The following is a 15,353-nucleotide window of genomic DNA, read 5'->3' as shown; positions in this document are numbered from 1 at the left end:
CAGGAAGCTTCAGGTACAGACAGGAAGCTACAGGTACAGACAGGAAGCTTCAGGTACAGACAGGAAGCTTCAGGTACAGACAGGAAGCTTCAGGTACAGACAGGAAGCTTCAGGTACAGACAGGAAGCTTCAGGTACAGACAGGAAGCTTCAGGTACAGACAGGAAGCTTCAGGTACAGACAGGAAGCTTCAGGTACAGACAGGAAGCTTCAGGTACAGACAGGAAGCTTCAGGTACAGACAGGAAGCTTCAGGTACAGACAGGAAGCTTCAGGTATAGACAGGAAGCTTCAGGTACAGACAGGAAGCTTCAGGTATAGACAGGAAGCTTCAGGTACAGACAGGAAGCTACAGGTACAGACAGGAAGCTTCAGGTACAGACAGGAAGCTTCAGGTACAGACAGGAAGCTTCAGGTACAGACAGGAAGCTTCAGGTACAGACAGGAAGCTTCAGGTACAGACAGGAAGCTACAGGTACAGACAGGAAGCTTCAGGTACAGACAGGAAGCTTCAGGTACAGACAGGAAGCTTCAGGTACAGACAGGAAGCTTCAGGTACAGACAGGAAGCTTCAGGTACAGACAGGAAGCTTCAGGTACAGACAGGAAGCTTCAGGTACAGACAGGAAGCTTCAGGTACAGACAGGAAGCTTCAGGTACAGACAGGAAGCTTCAGGTACAGACAGGAAGCTTCAGGTACAGACAGGAAGCTTCAGGTACAGACAGGAAGCTTCAGGTACAGACAGGAAGCTTCAGGTACAGACAGGAAGCTTCAGGTACAGACAGGAAGCTTCAGGTACAGACAGGAAGCTTCAGGTACAGACAGGAAGCTACAGGTACAGACAGGAAGCTTCAGGTACAGACAGGAAGCTTCAGGTACAGACAGGAAGCTTCAGGTACAGACAGGAAGCTTCAGGTACAGACAGGAAGCTACAGGTACAGACAGGAAGCTACAGGTACAGACAGGAAGCTACAGGTACAGACAGGAAGCTACAGGTACAGACAGGAAGCTACAGGTACAGACAGGAAGCTACAGGTACAGACAGGAAGCTTCAGGTACAGACAGGAAGCTACAGGTACAGACAGGAAGCTACAGGTACAGACAGGAAGCTTCAGGTACAGACAGGAAGCTTCAGGTACAGACAGGAAGCTACAGGTACAGACAGGAAGCTTCAGGTACAGACAGGAAGCTTCAGGTACAGACAGGAAGCTTCAGGTACAGACAGGAAGCTTCAGGTACAGACAGGAAGCTTCAGGTACAGACAGGAAGCTTCAGGTATAGACAGGAAGCTTCAGGTACAGACAGGAAGCTTCAGGTACAGACAGGAAGCTACAGGTACAGACAGGAAGCTTCAGGTACAGACAGGAAGCTTCAGGTACAGACAGGAAGCTTCAGGTACAGACAGGAAGCTTCAGGTACAGACAGGAAGCTTCAGGTACAGACAGGAAGCTTCAGGTACAGACAGGAAGCTTCAGGTACAGACAGGAAGCTACAGGTACAGACAGGAAGCTTCAGGTACAGACAGGAAGCTTCAGGTACAGACAGGAAGCTTCAGGTACAGACAGGAAGCTTCAGGTACAGACAGGAAGCTTCAGGTACAGACAGGAAGCTTCAGGTATAGACAGGAAGCTTCAGGTACAGACAGGAAGCTTCAGGTATAGACAGGAAGCTTCAGGTACAGACAGGAAGCTTCAGGTACAGACAGGAAGCTTCAGGTACAGACAGGAAGCTTCAGGTACAGACAGGAAGCTTCAGGTACAGACAGGAAGCTTCAGGTACAGACAGGAAGCTTCAGGTACAGACAGGAAGCTTCAGGTACAGACAGGAAGCTTCAGGTACAGACAGGAAGCTTCAGGTACAGACAGGAAGCTTCAGGTACAGACAGGAAGCTTCAGGTACAGACAGGAAGCTTCAGGTACAGACAGGAAGCTTCAGGTACAGACAGGAAGCTTCAGGTACAGACAGGAAGCTTCAGGTACAGACAGGAAGCTTCAGGTACAGACAGGAAGCTTCAGGTACAGACAGGAAGCTTCAGGTACAGACAGGAAGCTACAGGTACAGACAGGAAGCTACAGGTACAGACAGGAAGCTACAGGTACAGACAGGAAGCTACAGGTACAGACAGGAAGCTACAGGTACAGACAGGAAGCTACAGGTACAGACAGGAAGCTACAGGTACAGACAGGAAGCTACAGGTACAGACAGGAAGCTTCAGGTACAGACAGGAAGCTTCAGGTACAGACAGGAAGCTTCAGGTACAGACAGGAAGCTTCAGGTACAGACAGGAAGCTTCAGGTACAGACAGGAAGCTACAGGTACAGACAGGAAGCTTCAGGTACAGACAGGAAGCTTCAGGTATAGACAGGAAGCTTCAGGTACAGACAGGAAGCTTCAGGTACAGACAGGAAGCTACAGGTACAGACAGGAAGCTTCAGGTACAGACAGGAAGCTTCAGGTATAGACAGGAAGCTTCAGGTACAGACAGGAAGCTACAGGTTCAGACAGGAAGCTACAGGTTCAGACAGGAAGCTACAGGTTCAGACAGGAAGCTACAGGTACAGACAGGAAGCTACAGGTACAGACAGGAAGCTTCAGGTACAGACAGGAAGCTACAGGTACAGACAGGAAGCTTCAGGTACAGACAGGAAGCTACAGGTACAGACAGGAAGCTTCAGGTACAGACAGGAAGCTACAGGTACAGACAGGAAGCTTCAGGTACAGACAGGAAGCTTCAGGTACAGACAGGAAGCTACAGGTACAGACAGGAAGCTTCAGGTACAGACAGGAAGCTACAGGTACAGACAGGAAGCTTCAGGTACAGACAGGAAGCTACAGGTACAGACGGGAAGCTTCAGGTACAGACAGGAAGCTTCAGGTACAGACAGGAAGCTACAGGTACAGACAGGAAGCTACAGGTACAGACAGGAAGCTTCAGGTACAGACAGGAAGCTTCAGGTACAGACAGGAAGCTTCAGGTACAGACAGGAAGCTACAGGTACAGACAGGAAGCTTCAGGTACAGACAGGAAGCTTCAGGTACAGACAGGAAGCTTCAGGTACAGACAGGAAGCTTCAGGTACAGACAGGAAGCTACAGGTACAGACAGGAAGCTACAGGTACAGACAGGAAGCTACAGGTACAGACAGGAAGCTACAGGTACAGACAGGAAGCTTCAGGTACAGACAGGAAGCTACAGGTACAGACAGGAAGCTTCAGGTACAGACAGGAAGCTTCAGGTACAGACAGGAAGCTTCAGGTACAGACAGGAAGCTTCAGGTACAGACAGGAAGCTTCAGGTACAGACAGGAAGCTTCAGGTACAGACAGAAGCTTCAGGTACAGACAGGAAGCTTCAGGTACAGACAGGAAGCTTCAGGTACAGACAGGAAGCTACAGGTTCAGACAGGAAGCTACAGGTTCAGACAGGAAGCTACAGGTACAGACAGGAAGCTTCAGGTACAGACAGGAAGCTACAGGTTCAGACAGGAAGCTTCAGGTTCAGACAGGAAGCTTCAGGTACAGACAGGAAGCTACAGGTTCAGACAGGAAGCTTCAGGTACAGACAGGAAGCTTCAGGTACAGACAGGAAGCTACAGGTTCAGACAGGAAGCTTCAGGTACAGACAGGAAGCTACAGGTACAGACAGGAAGCTACAGGTTCAGACAGGAAGCTACAGGTTCAGACAGGAAGCTTCAGGTACAGACAGGAAGCTTCAGGTACAGACAGGAAGCTTCAGGTACAGACAGGAAGCTTCAGGTTCAGACAGGAAGCTACAGGTTCAGACAGGAAGCTACAGGTTCAGACAGGAAGCTACAGGTTCAGACAGGAAGCTACAGGTTCAGACAGGAAGCTTCAGGTACAGACAGGAAGCTACAGGTTCAGACAGGAAGCTACAGGTACAGACAGGAAGCTTCAGGTACAGACAGGAAGCTTCAGGTACAGACAGGAAGCTTCAGGTACAGACAGGAAGCTTCAGGTACAGACAGGAAGCTACAGGTACAGACAGGAAGCTTCAGCCACAGACAGGAAGCTACAGGTACAGACAGGAAGCTTCAGGTACAGACAGGAAGCTACAGGTACAGACAGGAAGCTACAGGTACAGACAGGAAGCTTCAGGTACAGACAGGAAGCTACAGGTACAGACAGGAAGCTTCAGGTACAGACAGGAAGCTTCAAGTACAGACAGGGGGTTTATTACTAAAGGTGTATGATGCGTTCAGGTTCATTCTGACAGCACAGTGTTTCCCCCAACAGGTTGGAGCGTCTGGTGGAGGTTTTGAGGAAGAAGGTGGGGTCAGGAAGTGTCCGAGCCGTCGTCTGAGCCAGCTTCTCCAGGGTTGAGGGTTGACTCTCAGAGTCGTGGAGGACTTCAGACCAGGATCTGGCTCTCAATCAAAGTGGAAACAATTGTGAAATAAAGTCTCTATATTAATGTTGATTAGATCCTCGGTTTCACATCAAACTCTTTATTTCCTGGGATTCAGTTTTGAGTCTCTGTCTGTGAGTCTCTGTCTCTGTGTCTCTGTCTCTGACTCTCTGTCTCTGTGTCTCTGTCTCTGAGTCTATGTGTCTCTGTCTCTGAGTCTATGTGTCTCTGTCTCTTGAGTCTGTCTCTGAGTCTCTGTCTCTGTCTCTCTGTCTCTGTGTTTAAGGTTCCTCTCTTTAGTTTAACTCTCTGTCTCTGTGTTTAAGGTTCCTCTCTTTAGTTTAAACTCTCTGTCTCTGTGTTTAAGGTTCCTCTCTTTAGTTTAAACTCTCTGTCTCTGTGTTTAAGGTTCCTCTCTTTAGTTTAAACTCTCTGTCTCTGTGTTTAAGGTTCCTCTCTTTAGTTTAAACTCTCTGTCTCTGTGTTTAAGGTTCCTCTCTTTAGTTTAAACTCTCTGTCTCTGAGTCTCTGTCTCTGACTCTCTGTCTCTCTGTCTCTGTGTTTAAGGTTCCTCTCTTTAGTTTAAACTCTCTGTCTCTGAGTCTCTGTCTCTGTGTTTAAGGTTCCTCTCTTTAGTTTAACTCTCTGTCTCTGTGTTTAAGGTTCCTCTCTTTAGTTTAAACTCTCTGTCTCTGTGTTTAAGGTTCCTCTCTTTAGTTTAACTCTCTGTCTCTGTGTTTAAGGTTCCTCTCTTTAGTTTAAACTCTCTGTCTCTGAGTCTCTGTCTCTGACTCTCTGTCTCTCTGTCTCTGTGTTTAAGGTTCCTCTCTTTAGTTTAAACTCTCTGTCTCTGTGTTTAAGGTTCCTCTCTTTAGTTTAACTCTCTGTCTCTGTGTTTAAGGTTCCTCTCTTTAGTTTAAACTCTCTGTCTCTGTGTTTAAGGTTCCTCTCTTTAGTTTAAACTCTCTGTCTCTGTGTTTAAGGTTCCTCTCTTTAGTTTAAACTCTCTGTCTCTGTGTTTAAGGTTCCTCTCTTTAGTTTAACTCTCTGTCTCTGTGTTTAAGGTTCCTCTCTTTAGTTTAAACTCTCTGTCTCTGTGTTTAAGGTTCCTCTCTTTAGTTTAAACTCTCTGTCTCTGTGTTTAAGGTTCCTCTCTTTAGTTTAAACTCTCTGTCTCTGTGTTTAAGGTTCCTCTCTTTAGTTTAAACTCTCTGTCTCTGTGTTTAAGGTTCCTCTCTTTAGTTTAAACTCTCTGTCTCTGTGTTTAAGGTTCCTCTCTTTAGTTTAAACTCTCTGTCTCTGTGTTTAAGGTTCCTCTCTTTAGTTTAAACTCTCTGTCTCTGTGTTTAAGGTTCCTCTCTTTAGTTTAAACTCTCTGTCTCTGTGTTTAAGGTTCCTCTCTTTAGTTTAAACTCTCTGTCTCTGTGTTTAAGGTTCCTCTCTTTAGTTTAAACTGAAATTAATCTGTGCTGATCGCTCTGACTCCGTGTTCCCAAAAACTTCAAATTAAAATTAAACTTTGACAATTTTCAACAAAAAACTCAAACTGTGTCCCCAAGAAATATTAAGACAGGAATCACTGTAAATATTAAACGTACCATGATCAGGTTCACTTACTCGTTTTAATTCCTCCAGAAACATCGAGATGTTTGTCCTTCAAATAAACTCCAGCTACATGTTGGGCCTACGTTACCCAGAGTTCCCCTGGCTGTGACCTCCGAACACCAGAGTCAACAAACTGTTAACATGTAAACAGACAACTACTGTTTGAATATTGATTGATTTACACACACACAAACACACATTCTGTGCTGCATTACTCTATTCTGACACGAGGAAATCTTTGAATTGTCGACCTGGCTGCAGTACACATACACACACACACACACACACACACACACACACACACACACACATCTTCAGGTGTTAATGAAACTGAATCGTCCAACATTAAATGCATAATAGTAACAGCCTGAACTTTATTCTGAAAAGCTCAAAAATAAAAACAGATTTAATTCAAATAAAATCATTATTAAATGTATTATTTCTTTATTTAAAATGATTCACCTGACACTCTGAGGTGCTGTGTGTGTGTGTGTGTGTGTGTGTGTGTGTGTACACACACCCCCTCAGCTGGCTGCCATGGTAACGGAGACCCCTCTTCTTGGGTGTCCAGTTTTAATCCTGCAGCCATTAATCTGCTCAGAAGAAAGACTCAGTTTGTAGGAGCTCCAACTTCTGACGCCACCTGTGTGTGTGTGTGTGTGTGTGTGTGTGTGTGTGTGTGTGTGTGTGTGTGTGTGTGTGTGTGTGTGTGTGTGTGTGTGTGTGTGTGTGTGTGTGTGTGTGTGTGTGTGTGTGTGTGTGTGTGTGTGTGTGTGTGTGTGTGTGTGTGTGTGTGTGTGTGTGTGTGTGTGTGTGTGTGTGTGTGTGTGTGTGTGTGTTCTTTGTGATGATGTCTATATTATTATCCCTGCTCTCTGATTCAAGATTCAAGAAGCTTTATTTATCGCGAGGGAAATTGAGGTGCAACAGTTCAATACAAAGAAGGAAGGAGAAATATACACTCAATATAACTAAACTACTAAATATACACTAAATATACATCAAATATTACTAAATATAAACTAAAATAACTAAATATAAACTAAATGTATCAACAATAAGAGCAGCTTTGCAAATATGAAATAGTGAAGTAGTTACAGTAACTACGTAGGTATATACAATATACAACAATACGTATAGTGCAAATGGCAGCACAGTAATAAGAGAACTAATGAAACTAAGCTGAATACTAAATACTGAATAAAGTGACATGTGTAAATGGAGTGAAATGAAATGACAGCATTGCGATGAAATAAAGTGTCACTGAGTCTCCAATGTTCCTCTAACGACCTGAGGTGGATGAGTTAAAGAGTCTGATGGCCACAGGAAGAAAGGACTTCCTGTGGCATTCTGTCTCACACCGGGGTGGAATGAGTCTATTGCTGAAGGTGCTTCTGTATGAGGTCAGCACCTGGTGGAGAGGGTGAGCGTTGTTGTCCATGATACTACGCAGCTTGCGCAGCATCCCCCTCTCAGACACCACCAGCAAAGAGTCCAGCTGGACCCCCAGGACGGAGCCAGCCTTCCTGACGATCCTGCTGATCTTGTTGGCGTCTGCTGACCTCAACCTGCTTCCCCAGCACGCAACACCAAAGAAGATGGCACTGGCTACCACCGACTGGTAGAACATCTTCAGCATGGTGTTACAGACGTTGAAGGACCGGAGCCTCCGCAGGAAGTAGAGTCGGCTCTGGCCCTTCTTATACACAACCTCAGTGTTCTTGGCCCAGTCCAGTTTGTTGTCCAGGTGAACACCCAGGTATTTGTAGTTCTGAACAATGTCGTCAGTCACCCCCTTGATGGAAATGGGTGTGGGGGTAGATTTCCTCCTGCGGAAATCCACCACCAGCTCCTTTGTCTTGGCGGTGTTGAGCTGCAGGTGGTTGAGCTCACACCACTCAACGAAGGAGTCCACGACGCTGTACTCCTCATCATTTCCCTAAAAAGAGAGAGAGCGACTGTTGCTGGCTGCCGCTCGTAGCAGCGCCGGAACCTGACTGATTGGCCCACAGATGTACTTACTTAAGTTTCTAAAAGTATACTTAACACACACAGAGATAAATCCATCTATCGGCACAGAGTTAAAAAAAACGCCTCAGTTTTCTGAATGGAGTTTAATATTTAATTATTATTAAATAAAGCAAAAAACAAATAAATCAGGACTTCATTCCATCATTAAGCAGTGCGTCTCGACTTCTGAAACAAGCTTCGACGGAAGAAGCTTCGACTGAAGAAGCTTCGACTGAAACAATCTTCGACTGAAGAAGCTGCGACTGAAGAAGCTTCGACTGAAACAAGCTTCGACTGAAGAAGCTTCGACTGAAACAAGCTTCGACTGAAGAAGCTGCGACTGAAGAAGCTTCGACTGAAACAAGCTTCGACTGAAGAAGCTGCGACTGAGACAAGCTTCGACTGAAACAAGCTTCGACTGAAGAAGCTGCGACTGAAACAAGCTTCGACTGAAGAAGCTGCGACTGAGACAAGCTTCGACTGAAGAAGCTGCAACTGAAAAAAGCTTCGACTGAAGAAGCTGCGACTGAGACAAGCTTCGACTGAAGAAGCTTCGACTGAAGAAGCTGCAACTGAAAAAAGCTTCGACTGAAGAAGCTGCGACTGAAACAAGCTTCGACTGAAGAAGCTTCGACTGAAGAACCTGCAACTGAAACAAGCTGCGACTGAAGAAGCTGCGACTGAAACAACCTTTGACTGAAGAAGCTTCGACTGAAACAAGCTTTGACTGAAACAAGCTTCGACTGAAACAAGCTTCGACTGAAGAAGCTGCGACTGAAACAAGCTGTGACTGAAACAAGCTGCGACTGAAACAAGCTTCGACTGAAACAAGCTTCGACTGAAGAAGCTTTGACTGAAACAAGCTGCGACTGAAAGAAGCTGCGACTGAAACAAGCTGCGACTGAAACAAGCTGCGACTGAAACAAACTTTGACCGAAACAAGCTCGACTGAAGAAGCTTCGACTGAAACAAGCTTTGACTGAAACAAGCTTCGACTGAAACAAGCTTTGACTGAAACAAGCTTCGACTGAAGAAGCTGCAACTGAAACAAGCTGCGACTGAAACAAGCTGCGACTGAAACAAGCTTCGACTGAAACAAGCTTCGACTGAAGAAGCTTCGACTGAAACAAGCTTTGCCTGAAACAAGCTGCGACTGAAACAAGCTGCGACTGAAACAAGTTTTGACTGAAACAAACTTTGCCTGAAACAAGCTGCGACTGAAACAAGCTGCGACTGAAACAAGTTTTGACTGAAACAATCGTCGACTGAAGAAGCGTCGACTGAAACAAGCTTTGACTGAAACAAGCTTCGACTGAAACAAGCTGCGACTGAAGAAGCTTCGACTGAAACAAGCTTCGACTGAAACAAGCTTCGACTGAAACAAGCTTTGACTGAAACAAGCTTCGACTGAAACAATCGTCGACTGAAGAAGAGTCGACTGAAACAAGCTGCGACTGAAACAAGCTGCGACTGAAACAAGCTTTGACTGAAACAAGCTTTGACTGAAACAAGCTGCGACTGAAACAAGATTCGACTGAAACAAGTTTCGACTGAAGAAGCTTCGACTGGAGAAGCTTTGACTGAAACAAGCTGCGACTGAAAGAAGCTGCGACTGAAACAAGCTGCGACTGAAACAAGCTTTGACTGAAACAAGCTTTGACTGAAACAAGCTGCGACTGAAACAAGCTTTGACTGAAGAAGAGTCGACTGAAACAAGCTGCGACTGAAACAAGCTGCGACTGAAACAAGCTTTGACTGAAACAAGCTTTGACTGAAACAAGCTGCGACTGAAACAAGTTTCGACTGAAACAAGTTTCGACTGAAGAAGCTTCGACTGGAGAAGCTTTGACTGAAACAAGCTGCGACTGAAACAAGCTGCGACTGAAACAAGCTTTGACTGAAACAAGCTTTGACTGAAACAAGCTTTGACTGAAACAAGCTGCGACTGAAGAAGCTGCGACTGAAACAAGCTGCGACTGAAACAAGCTGCGACTGAAACAAGCTGCGACTGAAGAAGCTTCGACTGAAACAAGCTGAGACTGAAGAAGCTGCGACTGAAAGAAGCTGCGACCGAAACAAGCTCGACTGAAGAAGCTTCGACTGAAACAAGCTTTGACTGAAACAAGCTTTGACTGAAACAAGCTTCGACTGAAGAAGCTGCAACTGAAACAAGCTGCGACTGAAGAAGCTGCGACTGAAACAAGCTGCGACTGAAACAAGCTGCGACTGAAACAAGCTGCGACTGAAGAAGCTTCGACTGAAACAAGCTGAGACTGAAGAAGCTGCGACTGAAACAACCTTTGACTGAAACAAGCGTCGACTGAAACAAGCTGCGAATGAAACAAGCTGCGACTGAAAAAAGCTTTGACTGAAACAAGCGTCGACTGAAACAAGCTGCGACTGAAAGAAGCTGCGACTGAAACAACCTTTGACTGAAACAAGCGTCGACTGAAACAAGCTGCGACTGAAACAAGCTGCGACTGAAAAAAGCTTCGACTGAAACAAGCGTCGACTGAAACAAGCTGCGACTGAAACAAGCTTTGACTGAAACAAGCTGCGACTGAAACAAGCTTTGACTGAAACAAGCTGCGACTGAAGAAGCTGCGACTGAAGAAGCTGCGACTGAAACAAGCTTTGACTGAAACAAGCGTCGACTGAAACAAGCTTTGACTGAAACAAGCTGCGACTGAAGAAGCTGCGACTGAAGAAGCTGCGACTGAAACAAGCTGCGACTGAAACAAGTTTCGACTGAAACAAGCGTCGACTGAAACAAGCTGCGACTGAAACAAGCTGCGACTGAAACAAGCGTCGACTGAAACAAGCTGCGACTGAAACAAGCTGCGACTGAACAAGCTGCGACTAAAACAAGCTTTGACTGAAACAATCGTCGACTGAAACAAGCTGCGACTGAAACGAGCTGCGACTGAAACGAGCTTCGACTGAAACGAGCTGCGACTGAAACAAGCGTCGACTGAAACAAGCTGCGACTGAAACGAGCTTCGACTGAAACAAGCTGCGACTGAAACAAGCGTCGACTGAAACAAGCTGCGACTGAAACAAGCTGCGACTGAACAAGCTGCGACTAAAACAAGCTTTGACTGAAACAATCGTCGACTGAAACGAGCTGCGACTGAAACGAGCTTCGACTGAAACGAGCTGCGACTGAAACGAGCTTTGACTGAAACGAGCTTTGACTGAAACAAGCTGCGACTGAAACAAGCTTTGACTGAAACAAGCTGTGACTGAACAAGCTGCGACTGAAACAATCGTCGACTGAAGAAGCGTCGACTGAAACAAGCTGCGACTGAAACAAGCTTCGACTGAAACGAGCTGCGACTGAAACGAGCTTTGACTGAAACGAGCTTTGACTGAAACAAGCTGCGACTGAAACAAGCTTTGACTGAAACAAGCTGTGACTGAACAAGCTTCGACTGAAACAATCGTCGACTGAAGAAGCGTCGACTGAAACAAGCTTCGACTGAAACAAGCTGCGACTGAAACAAGCTTCGACTGAAACAAGCTTCGACTGAAACAAGCTTCGACTGAAACAAGCTGCGACTGAAACAAGCTGCGACTGAAACAAGCTTTGACTGAAACAAGCTTTGCCTGAAACAAGCTTTGACTGAAACAAGCTGCGACTGAAGAAGCTGCGACTGAAGAAGCTGCGACTGAAACAAGCTTTGACTGAAACAAGCTTCGACTGAAACAAGCTTTGACTGAAACAAGCTTTGACTGAAACAAGCTGCGACTGAAACAAGCTGCGACTGAAACAAGCTTTGACTGAAACAAGCTGCGACTGAAGAAGCTGCGACTGAAGAAGCTTCGACTGAAACAAGCGTCGACTTATGAAGCTGCGACTGAAATAAGCTTTGACTGAAACAAGCTTCGACTGAAAGAAGCTTCGACTGAAACAAGCTTTGACTGAAACAAGCTTCGACTGAAACAAGCTTCGACTGAAACAAGCTTCGACTGAAACAAGCTTCGACTGAAACAAGCTGCGACTGAAACAAGCTGCGACTGAAACAAGCTGCGACTGAACAAGCTGCGACTGAAACAAGCTTCGACTGAAACAAGCTGCGACTGAAACAAGCTGCGACTGAAACAAGCTTCGACTGAAACAAGCTTTGACTGAAACAAGCTTTGACTGAAACAAGCTGCGACTGAAACAAGCTTCGACTGAACAAGCTTCGACTGAAACAAGCTTCGACTGAAACAAGCTTCGACTGAAACAAGCTGCGACTGAAACAAGTTTCGACTGAAGAAGCTGCGACTGAAACAAGCTTCGACTGAAACAAGCTGCGACTGAAACAAGTTTCGACTGAAGAAGCTGTGACTGAAGAAGCTGCGACTGAAGAAGCTGCGACTGAAGAAGCTGCGACTGAAGAAACTTTGACTGAAACAAGCTTTGACTGAAACAAGCTTCGACTGAAACAAGCTGCGACTGAAGAAGCTTTGACTGAAACAAACTGCGACTGAAACAAGCTGCGACTGAAATAACTTTCGACTGAAACAACCTTCGACTGAAACAAGCTGCGACTGAAACAACCTTCGATTGAAACAAGCTTAGAATGAAAATCTTTGACTGAAACAAGCGTCGACTGAAACAAGCTTTGACTGAAACAAGCTTTGACTGAAACAAGCTGCGACTGAAGAAGCTGCGACTGAAACAAGCGTCGACTGAAACAAGCGTCGACTGAAACAAGCTGCGACTGAAACAAGCTGCGACTGAAACAAGCTTTGACTGAAACCTTCGACTGAAACAAGCTGCGACTGAAGAAGCTGCGACTGAAACAAGCGTCGACTGAAACAAGCGTCGACTGAAACAAGCTTCGACTGAAACAAGCTTCGACTGAAACAAGCTTTGACTGAAACAAGCTGCGACTGAAACAAGCTGCGACTGAAACAAGCTGCGACTGAAACAAGCTGCGACTGAAGAAGCTGCGACTGAAGAAGCTGCGACTGAAACAAGCTGCGACTGAAACAAGCTGCGACTGAAACAAGCTTTGACTGAAACAAGCTTCGACTGAAACAAGCTTCGACTGAAGAAGCTGCGACTGAAACAAGCTTCGACTGAAACAAGCTGCGACTGAAACAAGCGTGGACTGAAGAAGCGTCGACTTATGAAGCTGTGACTGAAGAAGCTGCGACTGAAACAAGCTTCGACTGAAACAAGCGTCGACTGAAGAAGCGTCGACTTATGAAGCTGTGACTGAAGAAGCTGCGACTGAAACAAGCTTCGACTGAAACAAGCTTCGACTGAAACAATCGTCGACTGAAGAAGCTGCGACTGAAGAAGCTGCAACTGAAACAAGCTGCGACTGAAACAAGCTTCGACTGAAACAATCGACTGAAGAAGCGTCGACTGAAACAAGCTTCGACTGAAAGAAGCTGCAACTGAAACAAGCTGCGACTGAAACAAGCTTCGACTGAAACAATCGTCGACTGAAGAAGCGTCGACTGAAACAAGCTTCGACTGAAACAAGCTTCGACTGAAACAAGCTTCAACTGAAACAACCTTCGACTGAAACAAGCTTCGACTGAAACAAGCTTCGACTGAAACAAGCTTCGACTGAAGAAGCTGCAACTGAAACAAGCTGCGACTGAAACAAGCTTCGACTGAAACAATCGTCGACTGAAGAAGCGTTGACTGAAACAAGCTTCGACTGAAACAAGCTGCGACTGAAACAAGCTTTGACTGAAACAAGCTTCGACTGAAACAAGCTTCGACTGAAGAAGCTGCGACTGAAACAAGCTTCGACTGAAACAAGCTTCGACTGAAACAAGCTGCGACTGAAACAAGCTTCGACTGAAACAAGCTGCGACTGAAACAAGCTTTGACTGAAACAAGCTTCGACTGAAACAAGCTTCGACTGAAGAAGCTGCGACTGAAACAAGCTTCGACTGAAACAAGCTTCGACTGAAACAAGCTGCGACTGAAACAAGCTTCGACTGAAACAAGCTTCGACTGAAACAAGCTGCGACTGAAACAAGCTGCGACTGAAACAAGCTTCGACTGAAACAAGCTTCGACTGAAACAAGCTGCGACTGAAACAAGCTGCGACTGAAACAACCTTTGACTGAAACAAGCTGCGACTGAAACAAGCTTTGACTGAAACAAGCTTCGACTGAAACAAGCTTCGACTGAAACAAGCTTCGACTGAAACAAGCTGCGACTGAAACAAGCTGCGACTGAAACAAGCTTCGACTGAAACAAGCTTCGACTGAAACAAGCTTCGACTGAAACAAGCTTTGACTGAAACAAGCTGCGACTGAAACAAGCTGCGACTGAAACAAGCTTCGACTGAAACAAGCTTTGACTGAAACAAGCTGCGACTGAAACAAGCTGCGACTGAAACAAGCTTCGACTGAAACAAGCTTTGACTGAAACAAGCTTTGACTGAAACAAGCTGCGACTGAAACAAGCTTTGACTGAAACAAGCTGCGACTGAAGAAGCTGCGACTGAAGAAGCTTCGACTGAAACAAGCGTCGACTTATGAAGCTGCGACTGAAATAAGCTTTGACTGAAACAAGCTTCGACTGAAAGAAGCTGCGACTGAAACAAGCTTCGACTGAAACAAGCTTCGACTGAAAGAAACTTCGACTGAAACAAGCTTCGACTGAAACAAGCTGCGACTGAAACAAGCTGCGACTGAAACAAGCTTTGACTGAAACAAGCTGCGACTGAACAAGCTGCGACTGAAACAAGCTTCGACTGAAACAAGCTTCGACTGAAACAAGCTGCGACTGAAACAAGCTTTGACTGAAACAAGCTGCGACTGAAACAAGCTTTGACTGAAACAAGCTGAGACTGAAGAAGCTGCGACTGAAACAAGCTTCGACTGAAACAAGCTGCGACTGAAACAAGCTTCGACTGAAACAAGCTTCGACTGAAACAAGCTTCGACTGAAACAAGCTTTGACTGAAACAAGCTGCGACTGAAACAAGTTTCGACTGAAGAAGCTGCGACTGAAGAAGCTGCGACTGAAGAAACTTTGACTGAAACAAGCTTTGACTGAAACAAGCTTCGACTGAAACAAGCTGCGACTGAAGAAGCTTTGACTGAAACAAACTGCGACTGAAATAACTTTCGACTGAAACAAGCTTCGACTGAAACAAGCTTTGACTGAAACAAGCTGCGACTGAAACAACCTTCGATTGAAACAAGCTTCGACTGAAACAAGCTTTGACTGAAACAAGCTTTGACTGAAACAAGCTGCGACTGAAACAAGCGTCGACTGAAACAACCTTCGACTGAAACAAGCTGCGACTGAAACAAGCTGCGACTGAAACAAGCTGCGACTGAAACAAGCTTTGACTGAAACCTTCGACTGAAACAAGCTGCGACTGAAACAAGCTTTGACTGAAACCTTCGACT

General features: G+C 45.8%; 1 protein-coding gene across 1 annotated transcript in view; it reads left to right on the top strand.

The window, feature by feature from the left end:
- Positions 1–4,437, top strand: part of mipol1 (mirror-image polydactyly 1) — a 31,816-nt gene extending 27,379 nt beyond the window's left edge. The window contains exon 6 of the mRNA XM_063881887.1: positions 4,251–4,437. Within this exon, the coding sequence (XP_063737957.1) occupies positions 4,251–4,317 (67 nt within the window). The 3' untranslated portion in view covers positions 4,318–4,437. The remainder of the gene's footprint in view (positions 1–4,250) is intronic.
- Positions 4,438–15,353: the final 10,916 nt, after the last annotated feature.

The sequence above is a fragment of the Eleginops maclovinus genome, chromosome 4, assembly GCF_036324505.1.
Source record: "Eleginops maclovinus isolate JMC-PN-2008 ecotype Puerto Natales chromosome 4, JC_Emac_rtc_rv5, whole genome shotgun sequence".
NCBI classification, from domain to species: Eukaryota; Metazoa; Chordata; class Actinopteri; order Perciformes; family Eleginopidae; genus Eleginops; species Eleginops maclovinus.
Note: the sequence above shows the minus strand (reverse complement) of the source record. Positions and strands in the feature narration are given on the sequence as shown.